Source organism: Micrasema longulum, unplaced genomic scaffold (assembly GCF_059751315.1).
Source record: "Micrasema longulum isolate JH-2025_06_02 unplaced genomic scaffold, ASM5975131v1 h1tg001509l, whole genome shotgun sequence".
Taxonomy (NCBI): domain Eukaryota; kingdom Metazoa; phylum Arthropoda; class Insecta; order Trichoptera; family Brachycentridae; genus Micrasema; species Micrasema longulum.
This window is the reverse complement of record NW_028278693.1, coordinates 94,430-120,465: the sequence shown is the minus strand read 5'-3', so window position 1 is coordinate 120,465 and position 26,036 is coordinate 94,430. Positions and strand designations below refer to the sequence as shown.

The 26,036-nt window shown below is 38.8% G+C and overlaps 2 protein-coding genes across 2 annotated transcripts; one reads left to right on the top strand and one right to left on the bottom strand.

Moving 5' to 3' along the window:
• Positions 1–11,033: 11,033 nt before the first annotated feature.
• On the bottom strand, positions 11,034–13,027 carry LOC148275111 (motile sperm domain-containing protein 2-like). The gene has a single exon (XM_088236124.1). The coding sequence runs from the start codon at positions 12,652–12,654 to the stop codon at positions 11,248–11,250; it is 1,407 nt and encodes a 468-aa protein (XP_088092250.1). The 5' UTR covers positions 12,655–13,027; the 3' UTR covers positions 11,034–11,247.
• A 2,221-nt stretch (positions 13,028–15,248) lies between these two features.
• On the top strand, positions 15,249–19,937 carry LOC148275110 (apoptosis-enhancing nuclease). Its single transcript, XM_088236120.1, has 3 exons — positions 15,249–16,061; positions 17,391–17,586; positions 19,629–19,937. The coding sequence occupies exons 1-3, from the start codon at positions 15,346–15,348 to the stop codon at positions 19,803–19,805; spliced, it is 1,089 nt and encodes a 362-aa protein (XP_088092246.1). The 5' UTR covers positions 15,249–15,345; the 3' UTR covers positions 19,806–19,937.
• The last annotated feature ends 6,099 nt before the right edge of the window (positions 19,938–26,036 follow it).

Genomic DNA, 26,036 nt, shown 5'->3' with positions numbered 1-26,036 from the left:
CTTTCGATAAAAACTTGTCGCGTAAAATTTTCCTTTTCAACCTTCCATCAATCTTAAATCAAGTTTGTACCAAGTTTCACTGCTATCTGGGATCCTACTCTTGACATGCCCATCTTCGAGTATTTGATGGACTCGATCGTGTCATGTCTTTCTCGGTCTTCCTCGTTTTCTGCATCCATCAACATTCGCATCGTAGATCCTTTTAGCCGTTCTTTCGCTGTCCATTCGCTCCACATGTCCAAACCGACGCAGCACCCCTTTCTTGATTCTGTCGATAATGCGTGTCTCAGCCTTACACACTTCACGGATCTCGATATTTGTGCACCTATCATACATCGTTTTACCACACATCCGCCTGAGGGATCGCATTTTGACAGCATTCAACCTACTTTCACGATCATTTTTCCAATTACATACTTCGCTCCCATACATTAGAGTTGGCACTAGAACTCCGCTGTGAACTGCTATGCTATTATTTTTGTATGTTTTTTGAATCCTTAGTTTTGGTGTACCGCGAATTTTCCTTATGATCAAAAGTGCTCCCAGACTTCAAAAAGGTTCAGAACCACTGCCGTAGAGAGTGATTAATTTGAAGATTGTTATTTGCTTCATATAATGGCCACACTGATGATTAAGCGTTAAATGGTGTATAAAACTGCTTCAAAAACGGAAATAAAACTAATACGTTTATTATTAAATCGGATTATTCCTATGACCATAAAATTTTGCGACATTACTTAGTATTTGTCAATAATGCTAATCATATTTCATGAAATATTTGTCTGCTAACCTAACGCTAATAATTACATCACTTGTATAATGGCGTGACTACTTAACTCAAGAATACTATTGACCTTTGACTGAAACTACTTTTTTGTACTCTGCGTAGTTACGTAAACTCGACAAGGTACTAGAAGTAAACTGAATAATGAGGTATTTATGTCAAAATAAAGTTGGAGATGAAATGAACCATTCACATATTATACAAAAGACGTTGCAACAGAGAGCATTTTTGAGAAGGGCATATCAGAGTCTAGGAAAATGCCTGTAATTACAGGGCTTATGACCTGTTGTTAACGAAAAGGCGGACTGTAAATGAAAAACTAATTTCATTCAGTTTTGTGATAGGGAAATATTTGAATAAAGGATAGGAACATGGAATGGATACCTACCTTCAATATTTATTTATTTACTCATATTTTTTGCTTACAAACTATAATTAACAATAAAAGTAATGTGAACTCACTGGGATTTCCCGTGCCGAGGACACTTAACAATATACTTTTTAAAAATTAAATTTGAGAATAAACAAAGAAGACTAACTTAAAAAAACGAAAATAATTAACAAATATTCAGACAGTTTTGAAAAAAAAAATATTTATGTACATCTATATTATTTATATTACAAAACACACAATGAAAATAACAAAAACCTAACATAAGCTATACACTTGTGGAGCAGTTGATTCAATATTGATATATAGGCGAATGAGACAATCCATTTTACTTCTTCCTAGCTCCACTATCCATTTTTTATAGCCTTTTTAAACGTTTTCTCGTTACTAATTGTTTTAATAGATAGTGGAAGTAGGTTACAGATTTTAATTGAATAATACTCAAAATCCCTTTGTCCGAAAATGGTTTTAGTTTGTATTTGTTTAAGTTGTCTATGTGTTGAGGATCTAGTGATTATATTATTTGTATGTGATGTATTGTGGGGGTTATGTCTTTCATTTGAGTTAGAGTAGTTTTTGAATCTGTAAGTGAGTATTGTTTTAGCGTATAATTGTTTTGGTGTCATAATTTGTGAATTATGGAATATTTCTTCAGTAGATGTCTGTATCGGGACTTTTGTTTGTTTGATATTACGATCAAAGGTTTCTTCAACCAAGGTCAAACAAAAAAAGGAAATAAATTTCGTAACAAACAGTGTATAATGACGTACATACAACTTCTAATTTAAAACGATATAAGAGGGGAGTTTTACGATCTAAATTTGTTGCAACAGAGAGGGAAAACATTTCTGTGACGTTCACCGTTCTGCCCATGTTTAAACATCCACATGTGAGGAAATCTGTTGGCTTTTGTGATGTAAAAGAGCTGAAACCGCGCGTGAGATTCATCCGGCTGAACCATTTCACCTACTAGGCAACGTCTGAAAACAATTTTCCAACTTTTATATCTTTTACACCATCACAAATAACTATCGACATGATAACATGGTTGTATATTGTATTCGCGATCACAACGCAACATCCGTGAACACCTAATATTAAATGTCAGAATATTTACGTATAATCCTGCTGCGCAATCACATATTTGAATTTTACCGGTGTAAATATGGAAAACATTCCAAAACTGCTATTTTTGTTTATTTATTATTTATTACGCTATTCATTGCATTCAGCCGGCGGTGGCGAGCCAAATGTCAAGAAAAGCAGTCGCCACAGTAATTGTTTGTATTTAAATTTATTTCAACAGAGAGGGAAAACATTTTTGAGAAGGTAATACGGAAGTCTAGGCATTTACAGGGCTTCTGACCTGTCATTGGCACTTTACACACTGTGTAACATTCACCATCCTGCCAATGTTTGAACATCCACATTTCCACATTTTTAATGAATGTTACACAATGTGTAAAGTGTCCACTTAAACCAACCAATGAAATGTCATAAGCCCTGTAAATGCGTAGACTTCCATATTCCCCTCTCAAAAATGTTCTCCCTCTCTGTTGAAATAAATTTAAATGTGAATAACTCCCTAGGGAGAAAGTCCGGCCAGTCTACAAGCATTTTGACTTACTCAAACATTGTTGAAAAATAGCAGTTTTGGAATGTTTTCCATATTCACTCCGGTGAAATTCAAATATGTGATTGCGCTGCAGGATTATACGTCACGAAACGTAAATATTAAAAAAAATAATATTAGGTGTTCACGGATGCTCCATTGTGATCGCGAATACGATAAACAACCATGTTATTACGTCGATAGTTATTTGTGATTGAGCTACAGGGCGTGGAATCCAGTCCTTGTCTGCATACTCAAATATTGTAATTGTTTGTAAATTAATTTTCACTTTTTTGTATTAGATACTCCTTACTATTTTGCAAATGTAAAATATTGGATTATTTTTTATAGAAGACGCTGATTTTTCGCCAGTGAACTGTATTTATTTACGAGGAAAACAAAAAACAAGCCGACACGAGCGTTAACTTAGAGATTACACACGCGTCGACTTATGACCGCGATAACTTAAGCATGTTCATTATTGTTCATTGCGATTGCTCAAATGCTCAGCATGTTTTTAAACACGTTGATAGTTATTTGTGATTGAGCTGCTGTTAGTTTAATCGACAATGATTTAAGCGTGTCAAAATGTTTGTAGACAGGCTGGACTTTCTCCCTAGGGAGTTATTTAGATCTAAATTTATCTCAACAGAGAGGAAAAATATTTTTGAGAAGGGAATATGGGCATTTATATGGCTTATGACCTGTCATGATAAAATAGTGTTTTGAAAAATGATAACTTTTATGTTTTTGTAAGCCAATTTTCGGCGTGTCTTGGCGAGTAATTTTTCAAGTAATTGATGCGTTTCGATACTGGCTTTAAATTTTTAGAAATAAAACCTGTGTCTGCATGTGTGGCGAATGTCATGTTATCACGAACCTGACTCGGGAGGACGCACAGGAGCTGGCAGCCGAGAGAGATGCGTGGAGGCTGTTTGTGGACACCATACGCGCCAACTAGAGAGCGGACATGTAAAGCTGACGATCAAATAAATATATCGTCAGCATCGTAGAACAACGACTGAAGTACGAAAAATGCGATATTGACTTTTTTTAATATTTGATATTGTGTTCCTGTGGCTAGCGCCTCGGACTCGCGGATTTAAGGTCCGCGGTTCGAACCCCACTCCGCCACAACTTGATTTCCATTTTCTAGTGAGTTATTTACAGCTCATTGAAAATGGCCATTCGTTCAATGATATTCAACAAATAATCAAAACTAGTACAAAAAACATTTTTATTTCAAAATCCTTTTACATTTACAATGTTACAGTTTTTATGAAAATAAATATAACAATTTTAATTATAAATAAATTAAGTATACAAAATAAATTTATTGTACAAAATGGAAGGACCCTTAAAAATAAACCTTAGTACAAACACGATATGATAGCTTCCGAAGCTTAGTTATTTGAGGTCGCTGCGTGAGGCCAGGCTGCGGAGACTCGACCTGACCAAACAAAACAAAAGAGGTGTCCAGGCCACAGCCAAGAAGGAAGAAGGGCTGACGACATCGCTGTTGATTTAAAAAAGGTAAAATCAACAATGCTCTAGTATGTCCAAATGCTTGCACACTGGCGGGATTTCCTCCCTAGGGAGTTATTCATATTTAAATTTATTTCAACAGAGAGAGAAAACATTTTTGAGAAGGGATATGGAAGTCTAGCATTTACAGGGCTTATGACCTGTCATTGGCTGGTTTAAGTGGCCACTTTACACACTGTGTAACATTCGCCATTCTGCTCATGTTTCAACATCCGGAAGTATGAAAATAATTTCAGGCGTTGCCTTGTATGTAGGTGAAATAATTCGATTAGAAGAATCTCACCCGCAACAATAAAGGTTTCAGCTCTCTAACTTCACAAATGTCAACAGATGGAAGAATTGAAGGAATATATATGTTCAAATATGGGCAGAATTGTGAATGTTACACAGTGTGTAAAGTGGCCACTTAAACCAGCCAATGATAGGTCATAAGCCCTGTAGATGCCTGGACTTCTATATTGCCTTCTCTAAAAAGTTGTTCATCTCTGTTGTAATCTGTTAATAAAAACAGCTCCCCGGGGAGTTAAATCCGGTCCTCGTCTACAAAAATTTGGATAAACTCAAAATATTGTTGATAAATCCACCTGGTCCATGAAGAAGTATAGAAATTGAAAAAAATAACATTTTCAGACGTTGCCTAGTATGTAGGTGAAATAATTCAATTAGATGAATCTCACCCGCATAAATAAAGGTTTCAGCTCTTTAACTTCACAAACATCGACAGATGAAAGAATTGAAGGAATGTAGATGTTCAAATATGGGCGGAATGGTGAATGTTACACAGTGTGTTAACAGCTCCCCACGGAGTTGAATCTACAAAATTTTGGACAAACTCAAAACATTGTTAATAAAGCAATAGTTGTCCATGTTACGCTCATAAGCGCGAGATTATTTTTATAACGCGTATGCCGTGCGACGTCATACCATGGGCTTATTCACGATACTACACAATGGCGTTTGTGTATTGAATATTTTGTTTTATAAAGAAATTATTAATAAACTAAAAATATGTTCATATTCCACTGGTTTTCTCAAATTTAACGGTTTGGGTATTTTACCTCTGCAATAAAATCTGCATTTTGCATAAGCTCCCTTGTTCAAGTGACATCTTCGTTTGAAAATGTGTGCTGTTTGAGCTTCTCGCTACTATCCGTGGCCCTGTTATAGGTCCTGTCGGATATACAGATCTGGTGGCTTCTAAAAAGAATTTCGAGGCTTTTAAAAAGTTTTGTAATCATTTCGGCGAATTGATCATGTCCAATCAATTTAATCCCAGTCAGTGAAGAATTCACTTCCCTCTCTTCTCAATCCGATGAAGTACATATTATTTACTTCTGGATTACTTTCTTTCTACCAGATTTCAGAGAGCTCCTTCGGGCAGCTTTTCTCGTTTGACAACGAGCAAATTTTCCGTGTATGTGGGCACCGCCGAGGAGACTTATGTCCTCAGATGCGGTGTGCGGTATGTGGTGGGCGAGCTGTTTATTAAAAACCCAACTGCCCCTCTTAAATAGAAACTTATGAGAATATATAATTAGATTCATTTGTTACAAACATCTCTTAATCGGTAAAAAATTGTCCAAAGGTTACAAAAAAGACTTTGAAACGAGCTCTTCGTAATGAATTCCAATTATAATTAATAATTACTCAACAATAATTTAACGCAATTGGAAAAATGACGATGAAAGTTTTACATTTTCATGAAAAATAGGCTCTAGAATGTATGAGCCTGGATAGCGAATTGGCGATGGACGAAAGTAAGTCAAAAGTGAGGTATTTGAAAGGGGAAGTGAGGTTACTGACTGCATAATAAAAGTAAACAACGAATGTCTCGAGCAAGTGGAAGAATTTGTGCATCTGGGAAGCATGTTTTTTAAGAGATGGAAGAGTAGAAAAAGACGCTGAAAAAAGAGTAAATGCGGGCAACAAAATAAACGGAGCACGAAGCACAGTAATTGCTAATAAAAATATGTCAATCGAAGCTAAACTGATGGTGCGCAACGGAGTTTTAGTCCCGACACTTGTGTATGGAAGTGAAACATGGAACTGGCAGAGGAAGGATGGAAGCCGAGTGAACGTGGTTGAAATCTCTTAGACGAATGTGTGGGAAATCAATGTATGACAGGGTTACGAATGATGAAATCAGGCGAGTGTAAATCTGAGTCAAGTATAAATGATAAGATTAGGAAGGGGTCTCTGAGATGGTTTGGTCACGTAGAACGAATGGACGACGAAAGAATGGTGATATATGGCGAAAATGGAAGGCAACGTGAGGCGAGGATGACCGAGGAAGACGCAGCATGATCAGATAAACCAAAATCTTAAGTCTGGGTCATGTCAAAAGCAGACAGAACCGAAGGGCGTGTGTGACAAGATGTATGAATGTGGAAGGAGCTAAGAATGTATTCCAGGATACAGGAGACGTGTGATGGCGTGATGGTAGTAGTAATGATGAAAGTAGGTTGAATTCTGTCGAAATGCTATCCCTCAGGCGAATGTGTGGTAAAACGATGCATGATAGGTGCACAGACGTCGAGATCCGTGAAGTGTGTAAGGCTGAGACACGCATTATCGACAGAATCAAGAAAGGGATGCCGAGTCGGGTTGGACATGCGGAGCAAATGGACAGCGAAAGAACGGCTAAGAGGATCTACGATGCGAATGCTGATGGATGCAGAAAACGAGGAAGACCGAGAAAGACATGGCACGATCGAGTCCATCAAACACTTGAAGATGGACATGCCAAATGTAAGAACAATAGGTTGTATGCCAAGATAGTGATATGGCGTTCTATCGTCGCTGCTCTGCGTCTCTATGTGGAAACGGCGGGATGGTTTGTTTGTTTGTTTTGTACGCAGAAAGCAGCCAGCCATAGAAAAGCGAAACTTAGATAATAATAACAAATCTACGTAACAATTAGAATGTTTTTTACTTTGATAAATTATAAATAATAATTATTTAAATCTATTTTAATGAAAGTTAGCTGTTGGCGCACTTAAACTTTTCCTAAACAAATCTAAGCCATTGTTAAACCCATTAAGACTACACATTGAGATCAGCTCCTCTGGCAGCTTATTCCAACCATCAACAACCCTATTGCTCAGGAAATGCTTCCGTGGATTTAGAATGAATCTCGTTTTCTCCAGCCTGAGACTGTGGCCTCGAAGATGAGCATCGTGTTAAAGCTCGAATATGGGATCCAAATTTGGGCAGCTATAGTGACTGTCGAGTATCTCGTATGTCTCTATCAGGTCACCCCTTTCTCGCCGTTCTTCGACGTTTAAGGCCGAGAGTTTCCAGCCTCTCCGCATATGGAAGCCGGTTTAGGCTCAGCGACAACTTTGTGGCTCGTCTTTGGACTCTGTCCAACAAATTGATATCTTAAAAAAATAGCAATTCCATATCTGAAACCCGTACTCACATATGATTGGTTTATTCAATGCAAAAATGATTTAATTATGTATTTGACCAGTTTTAATGATTTTTAAAGTCTGGCTGACCACACGACCTAAGATGAGGGACCATGTGACAATGAAACTCTTCAAGATGTCCCTCGCCTGTTGATGCTTTGCCCCTTTTTCAGCTTTCAAAGACAACAGCCGGAGGCACGATGCTGAGGCCTGGGTGAAGATCTACGCGACATCCCATCGGTGATAGGTAATAAAGAACTCACACAAGAGGTAGTATCATTCATGGTCAATATAGTGCAGGCAATTGGTAAAATAAACCAAAGTAGAGAACAAAATGCCGAACACTCTTCTAGTGGAACCGACGGCCTGTTGACTGCTGTTGACAGCAAGTTTTAAGTGGTTTTCTCTCCACATGAGCAAATGCTGAGAAGCTCCTGATTGGCCCACTCTAGTATATCCTTCCTGATCCAAACAGTTTAGATAAATTTAAAGAAATGTGATTGCAGAATATTACTTTGCAATATTTAGGAAGTTGTCAATGCTACGAGAAAACGGATCTTATGCTAACACCCAATACAATTGTCTTGTTTGACCTCCTGGAAAACTTCCAATTTAGACATACCACAATGTGCCTCTGGGCGCGCAACATATTGGTGCATAGGGCACTGCCATGGCACACAAAGTCCGAGAAAGACGTGGCATGAACAATTTCAACAAATACTTAAAGAAGACATATTAATAAAAAGGAATCAAAGTTAGAAAATTATTTGTTTATAAAAATATATTTTTCATTCGGTAATTTTTTTGAAGATTTTTTACATTTTTTCAAATAATTTATTTATGACGATTAATACTTTAACAATTTAACAACATACGTATGTAATTTGTGTAAAATCACAAAGAATTTAATATGCCGACCGGTTTTAAGAAAATGACAGTTCTACTAACACTCGTAGATCTGAATTTGTTGCAACGGAGGGGAAAACATTTTTAACATCCATCGACAGGTCATAAGCCCTGTCGATGCCTAGACTTATATTACCTTCTCTAAAATGTTCTCTTGATCTCTGTTATAATATGTTAATATAAACAGCTCCCCGGGGAGTTGAATCCAGTCCTTGTCTACAAAAATCTGGACAAACTAAAAATATTGTTGAGAAATAAATGTATTTACAATACCATTACTTAATGGGAAAAAGGAGGATTGAGGAAGAGAAAGGAGATGTTTCTTCAGACGTATGAAATGTCCTAGAGCGAAAACATCTTTTTAAATAGATATTCAACGTCAACCATGTCGGGAATCGGACCCGAGACCTCTCGAGTGGTAGGCAAGCGCGCTGACCACGTCACGGCGAGGCCGACAACATTTCAATCTAGTGTCGGTTCATTTCGAAGCCTCGACAAACGAACTGTCACGCTCTGAAACCGGTCAGTACACAAAGTGAATACGACTTAATTTATCCAAACTCCAATCATCGGGATTGTCGTAATAACAAATAAAAAAGGGGCGCCAGCGGCCGGGGTATTTCTACGTCAAAGCAGAATTAACTTTGCTGGACATGTTTAAGTTTATTTGATTAAAAATATATATATACACAAGACCTTTATCGAGGTTTTGAGTCTTGACTCTAAAGACATCGAGCAACTGGAAAAGTTCAAAGATGTGCTACGAAAATCCTCAAATTACTTAGAAGGATGCCTCATCACGGTAGATTAAAAGCGCTAGGACTTACATCATTGGAAGGACGATGGAAGAGAGGACTTTACTGAAACTTATTATGTACTCAATAATTACTAGGACCGCCTCCTGCATGAGATGTATCAACTAAATCCCAACACAAATTTACAGGGTCATACCTGGAAGCATTATCGTCCCCAATTCCACCTCAATCCCAAGATAAACTTCCTTTCCAGCGGGTAGTTTCCGACTGGAATGAATTGCCAAGTCTAGCTGTCCATTTTGTTTTGGTCAACTGGTTCAAAAACCGTTTGGATGCTTTGTTGAAGGCAGAAAAACATAGACAAAAAGCAGTCCACGAGATTTAGGCGCATCAGCAAAACCTGCCGGCTTATAACGAATAATGATTTTAAAAAGTATGAATTTATTGAATTTAACAAACATTATTGCGAAGGGAATATGAAAGTCTAGGCATTTACACGGCATGTGACCTGTCATTGGTTTAAGCGGCCACTTTACACACTGCGTAACATTCACCATTCTGCCTTTAACATCCACATTTCCTAAACTCTTCCATCTGTTGACTCTTGTTTTATTTATACTTCCCTTTGTCTCTACGTTGTAGACGACGACGGGTGGTTTTAGAGCGACAGTGAAAGCGACATTGAAAGTTGTAAATGTAAATATTTGTTTGCGCTTTTTCTTACTGAGTTTGGTTGGTAAAGGATGAAATATAATCAATTCGTAATGAAAAAATAAATAAAAATTGCTCGCTTGTATGAGTGAATCCGAAGAAAGACATTTAGTCTTTAAAACCTTTATCACGCGGGTGAGATTCATCTGGCTGAACCAATTCACCTGCTAGGCAACGCCTGAAAACAATTTTGAATTTATTATGCTTCTTCTTTTACTAGGTAGTTAATTCAACAATGTTTTGAGTATGTCCAAATGCTTGCAGATTGGCAAGATTTTCTCCATAGGGATTGTTCATATTGAAATTTGTTGCAACAGAGACGGAAAACATTTTTGAGAAGGGAGGCATTTACTAATTTAAATTAATGAATATTAATTAATAACGCGAGACTTAAATGCCTAGACTCCCATATTCCCTTCTCAAAAATGTTGCAACAAATTGAAATATGAACAACTCCCTAGGGAGAAAATCCAGCCAGTCTGCAAGCATTTGGACAAGCTCTAACATTGTTGAATTAACTACCTGGTAAAAGAAGAAGTATAAAAAATTGGAAAATTGTTTTCGGGCGTTGCCTAGTAGGTGATTTGGTTCAGCCGGATGAATCTCACCCGCGTGATAAAGGTTTCAGCGCGTTTACTTCGCAAGAGTCGACAGATGGAAGAGTCGAGGAAATGTGGATGCTACGCAGTGTGTAATGTGGCCACTAAAACCAGCCAATGACAGGTCATAAGCCCTGTAAATGCCTGGACTTCCATATTCCCATCTCAATAATGTTTTTCCTCTCCGTTGCAATAAATTTGAATGTGAAATAGGGAGGAAATCCAGGCAGTCTGCAAGTATTTGGACATACTCGAACATTGCTGATAAAAAAAAAAGGTTTTTTGGGACGTCTGGCACTCATTAATCCGGATAATTGGAGTTTTACAGTACTTATATAATTTTTTGCTGATTTCTGCCAGCTGCGTTTACATCGTAGCGAAGCTCGCACAGTGTTAATTTTATTAAGTTATTTAATAGTTTCAAGCAAAACGGCAGTACGCCACAATGTTGATCATCATAACAGCCAGGCACGCCACCACGATACCGTAGCGCAGGGTCCGGTCCGAGCTCGTCAGGCCGGCGGGGAGCTCGTGCTACGGGCGGCAGAACTCCGCGGAGTGGTCCTCGGAGCGCATGAAGAAGTACACCACCCCGCAGAGCAGCATCAAGTTGAGCATCACGGAGAACAGGAGGAGAGACTTCAGCGAGTGGAGTTGGACTTCGAGGAACTTGAATTTTTTATCGACGTACGTTTTGGAGACTTCCGAGTCCACGGGGCTGGAGCTTCCGAGCTTCGATTTTTCTTTGCACATTTCCGCGCTGCCGTTGTCGTCCTCGGAGCCCCGGTGCGCGGGCGTCGCGTACCAGCAGCGCAGCTTGTGCTGCTCCGGCTCCGCCGCCGGGGCCTTCCAGACGCCGAGGATCTCCTCCGCCGACATCCAGTCGCTCGGCGCCGGCAGGCACATGACCAGGAACTTCTCCTTGCCGGAGTTCGTGTCGATCTTGTACGGGTGCAGCAGCGTCAGCTGGATCTGCTTCGTGTCGCCGGCGCTCAGGATGCCGGTGCTGGGCCGCACGCGGAACTTCTCCGGCGAGGTCGTCTTCACCTTGTAGATGATGAATCCGGTGTGCGTGTTCGTTATCGACAGGATCGCGTTCGCGTCGTTCTTTGACTGCGAGAACGCCACGTTCTTCGGCGAGATGGAGATCATGCTGTCGCCCCCGCCCTTCGGGGGCGTCCGGATCCCCGGGTCCGAGAACGTGACTTTCTTCAGCGGGTTCTCCGGCTGCCCGCTCTCCTCGAACGCGTACACGTAGTCGTCCTCGCCGCCCCAGCACCGCAGCGCGCGCTCCGCGGGGATGAACTCCGAGAACGTCGACTTGGAGATGAACTTCATCTTCTCGACGGCCTTGGCCGGCAGCAGCGTCTTGATGACCTTGAAGGCGGCGTTCAGCACCCACGGGAGCTCGAAAATGAATATGTAGTTCAAAAAGTCCGGGTAGTAGTACTTGAACATGCTGATGAGGTATTTCGTCAGTTCCATGTCCATGTTGGACAGTCCGGTGTCGGCGAAATCGAAGAAGACGGAGATCCTGCGGCATTTGTGCACCTTCTCCAGGCGGTCCAGCCAGTATACGACGCACTTCTTGATGTCTTCCAGGTCCCGCTGCCCCTTGACGTGCCTTTTGCACTTGAAGATGAAGAGCGTGCAGCCGTCCACGTCCACGCCGCGCGGGAAGAACAGCCCGTCGTTGATGTAGTCCATGTTCATGTTCGAGGGGCCGATGTCGTTGGCCCCGGAGGCCTTCCGCCACGCCAGGGTGCTCTCCAGCATGTCCGCGGCCAGCTTGACGTCGCCGTCGAGCTGCAGCACGAACCTGGCGAGCCAGCCGTCGTCCTGCAGGCGCTGGGCGTCCGCCGGGTGCGGCTCCGCGCCGCCGTCCGCGATCCGGCTCTTGATGGCGAGCCGCAGCTCCTCGATTTGCTCGCCGGTCGCCATCCCACTGATAACAGCGGAAATCGAACGCGATATAATATAATTTAATCCGCGGAACGCGACGATACGCGATATCAACGAGATTACCGAAAAATTAAATGTGAAAAACCGCTCTGGCGGTTCGGCGGCGTTCGTCGAACGTTTTTTTTGCTACTCTGACGGATGAAAATTACCTCCCGGTACACAGTCCGACACATCCGAACACGCTCGGAACGTTTTCAAACTACCCGACACCAGAGATCACACGCGAGTTCTACAAACGAATAATATTTTTATTGTTCATAATTGCAACAATATACGAGTCTTTGTAGACATTTTCTGCTTGCGGCGCGCCCACATATGTTTACTGTTTGCGGGAAAAGTGTTCACAAAAGTACTGATTCGTTACTTTGTATTCGTTACTTTCTCAAGTATCGAGTACCGAGTAACGACATTCATAAAGTATTCGTTACTTTTATTCGTATTCGGTTTGTTGGTATCGGAGAAAAGAAGCTGCCTGAAATGTTGACAAACAAACAAACCATCACGCCGTTTCCCCGTAAGGGTACGCAGAGAGGATAGAACGCCACAACACTATCTTTGCATACAGATCTCGCTTCTTCTACATTCATATATCTTCTCGCATGAGAATAATCGGCGCGCGTGCATACGCGCGCCGATTATTCCGACTTTTGACAAGTCAATCTTCAAGTATTTATTTATTTATACTTTAACATTGTTTGTATTCTTTTTTTTATACAGAATAATGTTCCCTCACTGGGGTGTCCCGTGCTTGATGCTCTATAAATGATTGTTATCCTGATTTCCTATCCGACCTCTCTGATATTAACATCCCATTATTCCCTACTCATATCCGAACTTTCCTGTCTCCACCCAATAAACATGTATTTCAAATTTTATGTAAATTTCTAGAATTAAATGGTGTTCAATATGTGATATAAATACAGGAAATCCGTAAAAAATCTAGGAGTACAAATGGATGAACATCTCTACTGGCGAGCTCATACAAATGAACTAAGCCGCAAACTATTTTTCAATCTACACTCACTTAGAAGGTCGCATAAATTCTTACCCATTAATACTAAATGCACCCTTGAACAAGAATTACTACTACACATTCTAGATTACGCTGATGTTTCCATGACTGATTTAAGCTGTAAGCAACTAGATAAACTTGAATGACTTCAGAATACATGCATAAGGTACATTTTTGGTCTTGGGAAATATGACCACATTTCTGATTATCGTAGGCAACTGAAATGGCTTAAAATTAGACAGCGGAGAGACTATCACTCCCTCTCACTTCTGTTCAATGTACTTCATAGTCCTAACGCTGTATTCCTGCGTGAAAAATTTCAACGCTTATCAGTTCATGGTTTACCTCTTCGTTCTAATTCTCAAGGCACTCTCTTAATACCCATCCACTATTCCTTTTTCTTCTCTAACTCATATAGTGTCCACGCGGCTCGACTGTGGAATCATCTCCCCTCCACCATCAAAGATGTTACTACATTATCTCTTTTTATTATATAAATAAAACACGAGTGAATAATCCACAAATTTGGAATATCCAGTGACCGGTTTCATCACTTTCGCGACATCTTCGAGACTGGTATCTTTATTAAAAAGTTAAATGTATTTATACAGAACAGAGGTAAGGACACATAATTCAAAGTTATATGTAAGTAAATTTAATAAAGTTATTTTAATCTTAAGGATCATTATCAACAAATTTTCTTTGGTTTAACTAATGAATTGATATAATGCTATTTTAATGAGTTTAAGTATTTTATTTTATTTTTGGTGTCCCAATCTTCGTGAGTGTGGTTTTGTAAATAATGATTTCTGAAAAACAAAGGGTAAAAAGTCATTAGGATATTCCAAATTTGTGGATTAAAGTATCACTCGTGTTTTATTTATATAATAAATTACAATGAACTTCCATCAAGAATTTTCACTTACAAACTTAAATGTTTTACATTATCTCTGTTTAAATTACGTCTGAAGAAACATCTCCTTTCTCTTCCTTAATCTCTCGTCCTTTCCTTTTTCCTCTTTTTTCCTTTTTCCCATTGAGTAATAGTTTTGATTTAAGGTAATTTATAAACAAATACGTTTATTTCTATTTCTATATATCTTTAGCTTCTTTTTTTTCTATTGAATATATTCTGTAACTTGAATTATAAAAGTAAAACTTTTATTTTATTGGTTGGTTGGAAGAAATTGTCATTTGTCAATAAGCCCGCCAATGTACAAATTACATTATGTACAAAAAGTTTAATAAATAATATTTGTAAAGTTTTGAATATATTAAATACTAAACTATTTTAGCCTTAACCACGCTTGCCTACTTTACAAGGCATCAGGTTCTCGGCGTCCTGGACGTCCACTGCTGACTGTTCGTCCGCACTTCGTGTCAGTTTTGATTTCGGGTGAGCTGAATAAACGCCCAATGGTCGAAGGCAAATCTTTCATCAGTTTTTCCGCACGGTGAATCTAGAATCTACTGTAAGCCGTTAACCGAATATTTCTGTAATAATCGACAAATGAATCGGCTGTGGAGGCATCCCTAACTGTCACATATTGTTTTGACTTTTGTTCGAATTAAATTTTATCTATGGTTGACGTATTGAAAGCAGAGCGCATGTACTCAATTGGTTCTCAAAATTGTAACCTATATCTTTGTAATTTTTAATGTACAGTGACATTTTAGAATATATTAAGCTACCTTTTCTTGTCGCGTTTGATTGCATCGCGTTCTTTTATCTAAAAATGACCGAGAGTGGATTTAAATCCAGCGAACCGAAAGGCAAAACCAGAAAACGAAAATCGCCCTCCGATTCTGGTTCGAAATCGTCCACCGTCATAGAGCGAACTGTCATCAGTCCGAACTGGCAGAATTTCCTCCAAAACCAGAAGAAAATGGACAAAAAACCCAAGGAAGACAGGCCCAAAACCGTCGAAAAGGAAATATCGGCGTACTGGAAAGCCAAAAGGCTGGAGAAAAAAGCGAACAGCGACGCGACCTCTCCGTCTTGCCCGAAAGCTTCGCGGGAGCAAGAGGCGCTCGGAGAGCTGATAGAAAAGCCGTCGAACATCGAGGAGATCATCAAAAACAACTCGTACTGGAAGAACAAGAGACTGCAGAAGAAAAATGGCGGCGTGACGGCGAAACCGGCGGGAAACTCGAGCGAAGTTACCGGCTCTGGAATCGACTTGAATTTGAATCCGGCGCCAGTTTTGGACAAGAAGCCGACCGTCACGAAGTTTGTCAGCATGGACTGCGAGATGGTCGGCATAGGGGCCACCGGGAGGGACAGCATGCTGGCGCGGGTGTCGCTCGTCAACAAGTTCGGGGATTGTATTTACGACAAGTTCGTCAAGCCGAGGGAAAAGGTCGTCGACTATAGGTGAGGAACCTGACCAACTGTCGCGTGTTTACGAAGGCGGCAGGCAGAGATAGAAAAATAAATATTACAGTACAAGAACAGTTGAAAACATTAAGAAAGAAGCATTTCCAAACATAAGAAGATGCTCTAGAATGTTTGATAAGCTTCTGTTAATATGTGACCAAATTCGACTGCATCTAGAGTTTCAAAGTACAAACCAAGCATCTTACTAGATTTATCTACAACACTATAGTCCTTGAAATTTACCTTGATTAAAATGACAGCTGCCAAACTAATGTCACTAGTGGTGGGGAAGTACTGAGCACTGACCATGAACTGATCAATTAGATTTTATCAGTTTTTTCATGCTAACATGAAACTCTGTTTGCTCGGAAATTGATATAAAAACGCCAAAACAAGCCTATTATAGTGTGCCTTAGACAATTATTCACCAAAAAATAAGACAACAATATTTTGAGTTTGTCCAAATTTTTGTAGACAAAGAATGGATTCAACTCCCTGGGGAGCTGTTAACATGAACATATTACAACATAGATAAAGAACATTTTAGAGAAGGTAATATAGAAGTCTAGGCATCTACAGGGCTTATGACCTGTCATTGGCTGGTTTAAGTGGCCACTTTACACACTGTGTAACATTCACCATTCTGCCCATTTTTGAACATCTACATTCCTTCGATTCTTTCATCTGTTGATGTTTGTGAAGTTAAAGAGCTGAAACCTTTATTTATGAGGGTGAGATTCATCTAATTGAATTATTTCATGTTGTAATATGTTAATGTTAACAGCTCCCCACGGAGTTGAATCCAGTCCTTGTTTGCAAAAAATTGGACTAACTCAAAATATTGTTGATAAATCCACCTGGTCCATGAAGAAGTATAGAAATTGAAAAAAAAATATTTTCAGGCGTTGCCTTAGTATGTAGGTGAATACATACACTCAGAAAGAACATATATATGGAGTCGATATTAGTTCTATGTTTTTGTAGACTAGAAATATTGAACATTGACAACAATTTTTATGCTTCACACGCGCGAACAGCAAAGATTCTTGTACTTCTCTCAGACGCCCGTTAGCTGCGTTAGTAGCTTCCCGGCTTTCGTTGGGGGCGGTTCTTTTGCGCGCACTGAGAGCCTGAATTAATGTTTTTTTTCATGTTTTTAGCAATTAGGTTAAAAATATCATCACTTTTGACTTCAACTATAAATAATTGAAGCAATTGCCGATGAATATTACACTTTTACCATGTGTAGTGACTACACAGCACCGTAACGCGCGGAAGTTTTTAGGACAGTAAGGAAAAGGTTAAATCAATGTTTATAATTCTCAGGACCCCCGTGAGCGGTATCAGGAGAGAAGACATCGAAAGCGGAGAGAGTTTCGACGTGGTGCAGAAGGAGGTCGCCGACATCCTCCGAAACAGGTTCCTCGTCGGGCACGCTCTCAAGAAAGACTTGGACGTCCTGTACCTCTCCCACCCCAAACGGAAAATCCGCGACACTTCCAAATACAAACCATTCCGAAGGGTGAGCTTCTTATTTTGATTACTTAAGACCCGAGCCTCAAACTACCTGGCCGCCGATGCTAAATATTTTAGCTAATTACACTGTCTCACATCCCGCCTTATATAATATAATATAATGTATTGTTCTAACTTTTGTACCCTTAAAACTCAATACCCTTGAAACTCTTTTCTGTTCCCTGGTTCGCCCGCACCTAGAGTATTCCTCTGTTATCTGGTCTCCGTAATATGATGTTCACATCAAGAATATTGAATCACAATGAAAGCATCCACCCCTTTCCCGAAACTGTTCATAAAGACTTGAGTCTTTCTTCAGTTTCGCATATCAATATCAATTTTTTTTTTTTTTTAAACTAATTAAGCGAAAATTTAATATTTCTTTACAATCAAACCGCGAAAATAACAATCAGTTCAACATCAATTTTTGAGAAAGATAGGCTGGAGGTTGGGCTTATCCGGAGACCAATATACGTATAATTAATTATAATTTGGCGGCCTCCGTGGTGTAGTGGTCAAGACGCTTGACTCACAGACGGAAGGTTCCGGGTTCGATTCCCGGTGAGAACACAAAAATTAAATGTGATTTTTCTCAAGCCTGGGTGTTCTGTGATGTAATTCACCGCTGTAATTGGGCCTCCTGGCCTGTTGTGGTGCAAAAATAAAATAAAATAAAATAAAAATAAAAATAAAATAATGAGTTAGAAACTAGCTTAAATATATCTTCTCTTCGAGACCTTCGAAATAAATCCGACCATCTAGTCCTATTTAAAATTCTCAACTCACTCTTTGATGTGCCTGAACTACTGAGCTCAATAAAATAAATATCCCAACTAGAAACCTCAGACGAGACTTACTCTTTCATACCGAATAACCATAGAACTAACTATGGTTTTCATTCCCCTATGCCCAGAATTCTCAGGTCTGCCAACAAACATACCAGTCTTGATTGCTTTGATAACAAGTTGTCTTCTTTCAAACGATCACTGAATCAAATTCAATTATAAACACCCCTGTCCCGCTTCCACTCCCACCGAGTCTACTATATGCCATTGTGTCTTTCTACTTTCCTTTATAATATTTTTTTATGTATAAATATGTCCTTAAAAATGCCCATTGGTCGTATATATTTATAAATAAATAAATAAATACAAGATTATACAAAAGCCATTAAATTACGGACAACACTGAATGAATTAACCGTGACACGAATTTATATTAACCGAGTATTTGAAAGTCTTAGAAAGAGCAAAACGCAAAACGAACCGGAGTCGACGAGGGACACATAGAATCTGAAGTGCCTCGATCATGCCGATGTCACGCAGTTCCGGTCTGTGCCTTATGCTTGGTGTTGCAAGCGGTGTAATCATTGTGTCTTTCTACTTTTATTTATAATAATTTTAGATGCATATATATAAATAAATAAATAAATTTTGCTGCAACAGAGAGGGAACACATTTTTGAGAAGGGAATATGGAAGTCTGTTTCAGCACTTTTACTTTACAAAAGTCAACAGATGGAAGTGTTGAGGAAATGCGGATGTTTAAACATAGGAAGAATGGTCAATAGTACAGTGTGTAATGTAGCCACTTAAACCATCCAATGATAGGTCAAAAGCCTTGTAAATGCATGTAAATTACTCCCTTCTCAAAAAGTGTTTATAAGAGTGTCTTGCTAAATGTTATTAAATATTTGTAAATAACCACTTATCGACTATTCTATGTCTACCGGTTTCGAGACGTACCCGTCTCTTCGTCAGGACACAAATTAAACCAACATAGTATCCTAAAAGTCCTAATCAGTGCATGTGCTTATTAAAATGCACGTCGTGTTGGTTTTATATTCTTGTGCAACAAGTATGGTGAAGGTGTATAGTGGGTTTTGCATGTTGGTTTAATTGGTGTCCTGACGACACCGGTAGACATAGAAAAGTCGGTAAGTGGTTATATACAAATATTTAATAACATTTAGTAAGATGTTTGACCACAAAGTTAATGCTTTATATATTATAATATTTTATCAAGAGTGTCTTGTCCGTGTGTTCGTCAGGTGACGCTCGGCAACACGCCGTCGCTCAAGCGCCTGACGCAGGAGCTCCTCGGGGCGAGCATCCAGGAGGGCGAGCACAGCTCCGTGGAGGACGCGCGCGCGGCCATGCGGCTGTACTCCGCCCACAGCGGCCAGTGGGAGGCGACCCTCGCCGCCCGCGACCGCAAGAACAACTGACGACGGCAGGGCGCCGATACGACCACAGAGGAATCCTGTTTTGACTGCGGATGCTCGGATACGGATGTTCAGTGCCTAGAAAAATTGAATTACAATTTTTTTTTCACACTCGTCAAAATCTGAGTGTTCAAATGTACTGTTTTTATTATTTGTATAGTTGGAGAATTTATTTAGCGCCATTTTTTCAAAAATCACCTCGAGGGCGCTGTACAGTAAATAAATATCCCAGCATGTCTTGCAGCTACAGAGCGCATGGACTATTGGGATTCTGGTTAAATTTGTTGCAACAGAGAGGAAAAACATTTTGAGAAGGGAATATGGGAATCTAGGCATTTACAGGGCCTATGACCTGTCGTCGGCTGGTTTAAGTGGCCACTTTACACACTGTGTAACATTCACCATTCTGCCCATGTTTGAGCATCCACATTTCCTCAACTCCTCCATCTGTTGACTTTTGTGAAGTAAAAGAGCCGAAACCTCTCTTTAGCAACAAATTTAAATATGAACAACTCCCTAGGGAGAAAATCCAGCCGGTCGGCAAGCATTGTGATTCTAGTTCCTCGTTTCCAATCACGACAACAAACCATCACGCCGTTTCTCCGTAAGGCCAGGCAGAGACACATAATACTCTCTTACATACAGATCTCGCTTTTACTACATCCACCCTTACTTCTTTTAATTCGCGTGCGCCGATTATTCCGACTTTTGACAAGTCCGCTTCAACTACTTGTTGGATTTGGTCATGCCAATTCATACATCACAATTGGCTGTTCGCAATGGAGTCCCGGCGCTGACCCTGATGTATGTAAGAGAATTATGGACTAAATTCTAACAATAATTTGAGTTTGTCCAACGGCTTATGACCTATCATTGAATGTTATGTAGTGTGTAAAGTGGCCACTCAAACCAGCCAATGACAGATCATAAGCCCTGTAGATGCCGAGACTTCTCTAAACTGTTCTCCATCTCTGTTGTAATATGTTACGTTTAAAACAAACAAAACATCTCGCCGTTTCTCCGCAGGGAGGATAGAACGCCACATCACTCTGTCTTTGCATACAGACCTCGCTGCCTCTACATTCATTCATACATCTTCTCATGTACGCATGCCGATTATTCCTACTCTTGACATGCCCATCTTCGAGTATTTGATTCGACTCGATCGTGCCGTGTCTTTCTCGGTCTTCCTCGTTTTCTGCATCCATCAACATTTGCATCGTAGTCGCAGCCGTTCTTTCGCTGTCCATTCGCTCCACATGTCCAAACCGACGCAGCACCCATTCTTGATTCTGTCGATGATGCGTGTCTCAGCCTTACTCAGTTCACGGATCTCAACATTTGTGCACCTATCATACATCGTTTTACCACACATTCGCCTGAGGGATCGCATTTCGACAGCATTTAACCTACTTTCACAATTATTTTTCCAATTCCATACATCGCTCCCATACATTAGAGCCGGCACTAGAACTCCATTGTGAACTGCTAGTTTTGCCTCCTGCGATAAACATTCGTTTGCCAAAGTTTACATCTTGCTAAATCTCCCCCTCCAAGCTCAGATCCTTAAAGTATCGAGTTATGAGGTAGGGTTTGGACACGTAGAGCGAATAGGCAGCGAGAGGACGGCTAAAAATATATACAATTTAAGACGATTTCGAGACGGTACGTCGAAATTTGAAATAATCGATGGACGTAGAGGAAGCGAGATCTGTATGCAAAGACAGAGTAACAATGTGGCGTTCTATCTTCTCTGCCTACTTATAGTGATATGGCGTGATGGTTTGTCCTTCAAATTTCAAGAGAAAATATTTTTATAAAAGGAAGAAAATATCAGTTACTATTATAGATATTTTTCACTGTTGTATTCAAAATGACAATTTTTATTGTACCATAAAAGGTTTTCCCATATTTGTACCACAAAATGTTGTACCATAATTGTACCACAAAATGTTGTACCATAATTGTACCACAAAATGTTGTACCATAATTGTACCACAAAATGTTGTACCATAATTGTACCACAAAATGTTGTACCATAATTGTACCACAAAATGTTGTACCATAATTGTACCACAAAATGTTGTACCATAATTGTACCACAAAATGTTGTACCATAAAATGTTGTACCATAATTGTACCACAAAATGTTGTACCATAAAAGGTTGTACCATAGTTGTACCACAAAATGTTGTACCATATTTGTACCACAAAATGTCTTACCATAAAATGTTATGTAAAAATAAATATTTTTCCATTTATTTCATCATCATCATTATCAGATCATTCTCGAAGCACCCTCCTAATTCCCACCCACAATTCCTCCTTAACAATCTCAAAGTGTCCCATCTCCCATCCACTACCAAAGATGTTTCTACAGCAACTCTGTTTAAGGCCGTAGGCTGGTAAACTGAACGCAAAATTAGGAAATCATACGATTTTGCCATTTTAAAACGAATGTTTTTTTTAATTGCGCAATAATAAAAAAATAAAAAAACGCAAATTAGATAAAGACAATATTTTTAAAGGTATTTCTGTTAAAAAATATACTTAGAGTTTTTATGTGACTAAAATATAATTACTTTTAGACCGGCAGATTACGCCATTTAAAATTTAGACTAAACTTGGGTATCTGGGATCTCAATAAAGACCAAGTTTCGAACTAAAATTTGCTGTAGTAATTTAAAGATAATAAATTCAACATGAAAGTGGCCAAAGTCAAATTTTATTTTTTTGATTCTGAAAAGAAATACGAGCATTTTAAATCACATACGTTTTTGTGACATTTTCCTTTATTTCTACGTAAAATTATGCCTTCGGCAATACTGAAAAAAATTAAAATTATTGAAATCTTTATTTGAAACTTTTTTTTTAAAAAGAAGATAATTCTGGTTGTAATATTCAATTTATAACATCTTATTTACGTTTTTATGATCTTCAGACCTGCCCTTTTCGTTTTCGGAAAGGGCAGGTCTGAAGCAAAATCGTATGATTTATTTATTTATTATATATATATACGGCCTCAGCCAATTACAACAGTTACATGAAGAAACATAAATGCAAGAAACTGAACAAAAAGAACATAAAACTATGTAGCAAAGACAAACAAGGGCAAAACAATAATTGTATACAATATATATTTAAAAAAAACGAAAGACCAAAAACTTAGAGCTAAACCATGCCAATCCAACTTCATCCCACACTGTTTAGTCGCGAAGAGATCTACGAAAAGCCGCAAGATCTATCCCAAAAATTCCAAGTCGTGTGATGAATTGACTAATCTACACATTCTGGACATTGGGGCATAAAAACCAAAGTTGCTCTTGGAAGATTTTACAAATAGCAGATTTTGACTTCTGGTGACACGGTTGGGAACATGAAAAGAAATTGATCGCAACAGAGATGGGACATCACTTAAAGCATTAAGCATTTTGAAAATGCATATAAGGTCCATCTCAGTTCTACGTCTCTCCAATGAAGACAGATTAAGAGATTGCTCTATTTCAAAATAAGAATAATGACCCCTTTGTTATCCGAGCAACCATGCCACTTTTCTTAGAAAACGGTGTTGGACAGACTCGATGTGGTCAATATGAGTCCTGTAGAATGGAGACCAAATGGGAGAAGCGTATTCTAGATGGGGTGGAACTAGCGAGCAATAAAGAGTTTTGATGGTATTAATATTTTTGAAGTCCGCCGTCCCTCTATTGATAAAATCGAGAAGTTTGAGAGAATGATGATTGAATGGTTTGATGATTTATTAATTTTGCATTCGTTTTACCAAACTACAGCCTTAATCACGCCTAAAGCAACATTTCCTTTCTCTTCCTCTCCTCTTCCTTCCTCCCGAAGACCCGTATCGAACTAAATAATTTATCAACAGTATTTTGAGTTTGTCAAAATGCTTGTAGACGCTGACTGGATTTAACATAACATATTTCTATGCTGAAATATGATTGGAAAACTCTTCATCGGAGAACCGTAGAACAGAAGTGGACCTTTTGTGTATTTTTACCGAGTTGAACCTTATTTTTACCGGGCGGACATCCAGTGGAAAACACCCGTCCAGAAATCTGGTTCTATTTTACACGCAGAACTGTATTCATCCGCCCGGACACTGGTATTTTTTATTTATTTAACTTTTTGTACATAATGTTATTTGTACATTGGCGGGCTTATTGCCAAATGGCAATTTCTTCCAACCAACCAATAAAATAAAAGTTTTATTTTTATAATTCAAGTTACAGAACATATTCAATAGAAAAAAAAGATTAAAAAGTCAAAGATATATAAAAATATAAATAAACGTATTTGTTTATAAATTACCTTAAATCAAAACTATTACTCAATGGAAAAAAGAGGAAAAAGGAAAGGAGGAGAGATTTAGGAAGATAAAGGAGATGTTTCTTCAGATGTGATTTAAACAGAGATAATGTAGTAACATCTCTGATGGTGGATGGGAGATGATTCCACAGTGGAGCCGCGTGGACACTATACGAGTTAGAGAAGAAAGAGGAATTGCGGATGGGTATTAAGAGAGTGCCTCGAGAATCAGAACAAAGAGGTAAACCACGAACTGATAAGCGTTGAAATTTTTCACGCAGGTATATAGGAGCGTTAGGACTATGAAGTACATCGAACAGAAGTGAGAGGGAGTGATAGTCTCTCCGCTGTCTAATTTTGGTATCCTACGTTTGCACCAATGCAGTGCCCCGTGCACCACGAATTTGCAGTCTGATATTTGATTTATCAACAGTCAACACATCTCATGATATTAAAAATAAAACAAACTGTTTTTTTTACATCTTTTTATTAATTTTTGAGTTATATTTGACTAGAGACCCAAGTCTTCAATACAAAAATGCTATAGAACATTTTATCAAAACAATTTTTTAATGGAGAAGTTCAATGCTTTTCAAGTTTGTCATAAAACGGAATATGGCCGCACGCAAAGCTTACGCGTCCTAATGGACACAAGTTACATATATATTTGTCTAATATCAATGTAAAAAAAATGAGCCAGAATATCGCCTCTAAAAAATCAAAACAGGATATTTCCACTAGTGAGGAATATCAGGTTTAACGTACTGTACGTAAAAAAGGTTTTTCAAATATTATTAATATTGAAAGCATTAACTTTGAGGTCCAACATTTTAATATTATGTTAACAAAATTTGTATAAAACCACTCACCGACTTATCTGTCTACCGGTTTCGAGACGTAACCCGTCTCTTCGTCAGGACAACAACACTACAAGAAGGCTTTGAAAAATAATGTCCCATTAATTAATAATCAAGTAACTTTCCAATATAGTCCATTATTCGATATTTCATTGTAATGGTCACCCCACCCTCCCCTTTTCCCCCTTTTCCGATTGTTAATCCTTTTGAAATATTAGCTTCATGAGTCATCAACCCTCGGTGGTGGCGTAGTGAAGCATGTGTCTAACCTGCATGTCGATTTTATATTTTTGTAAATCTACTATGATGAAGGCGTGTAGTGGTGTTTGCATGTTGGTGTAGTGTTGTTGTCCTGACGAAGAGACGGGTTACGTCTCGAAACCGGTAGACAGATTAGTCGGTGAGTGGTTTTATACAAATTTTATTAACATAATATTATTTTAGTGTTTATAAAAGCCATAATAATCAATAATTTCATGTGCAAAATTCGCTATCTCAAAAACGGCAGTTTTGTAAGCTGGTAATAAATTAAGTATGCATTTATTCTAATGTTGGTAATCCCATAGACGGAAATTAAATTAAATTAAAACAACCCATAGAAATGGGTAGGTACTCTATAAAACCAGAGATATTTTGGGAAAAACAACCGATGACGTCACAAATTTGCTCATTTTTCACCTTATTCAAATGACTAGAGTTTAACCGTTTATATCTCCCTTATTTCTTACAGAATTCAGGTGAATGACAGGTCATAAGCCTTGTAAATGCCTAGTCTTCATATTACCTTCTCTAAAATGTTCTTCATCCCTGTTGTAATTTGTTAATGTTAATATTCAATTTAAAAGACATGTAAGTAGGGGTGATATTAGGGATGGACTGTCGTGTGCTCTGTAGCTGGAAGACAAATAATTTCCAAAGCAAAGAGATTAAAAGAAGAGTGAAAATTTCCAGATAATTCCTCTAGTACTAGAGTGCATTAATATGAACACAAAATATTGTCTGTATTCGCAGGAATTAATTTAGTTCCGAAGGGCTAAAAAACACTAAACTTCTC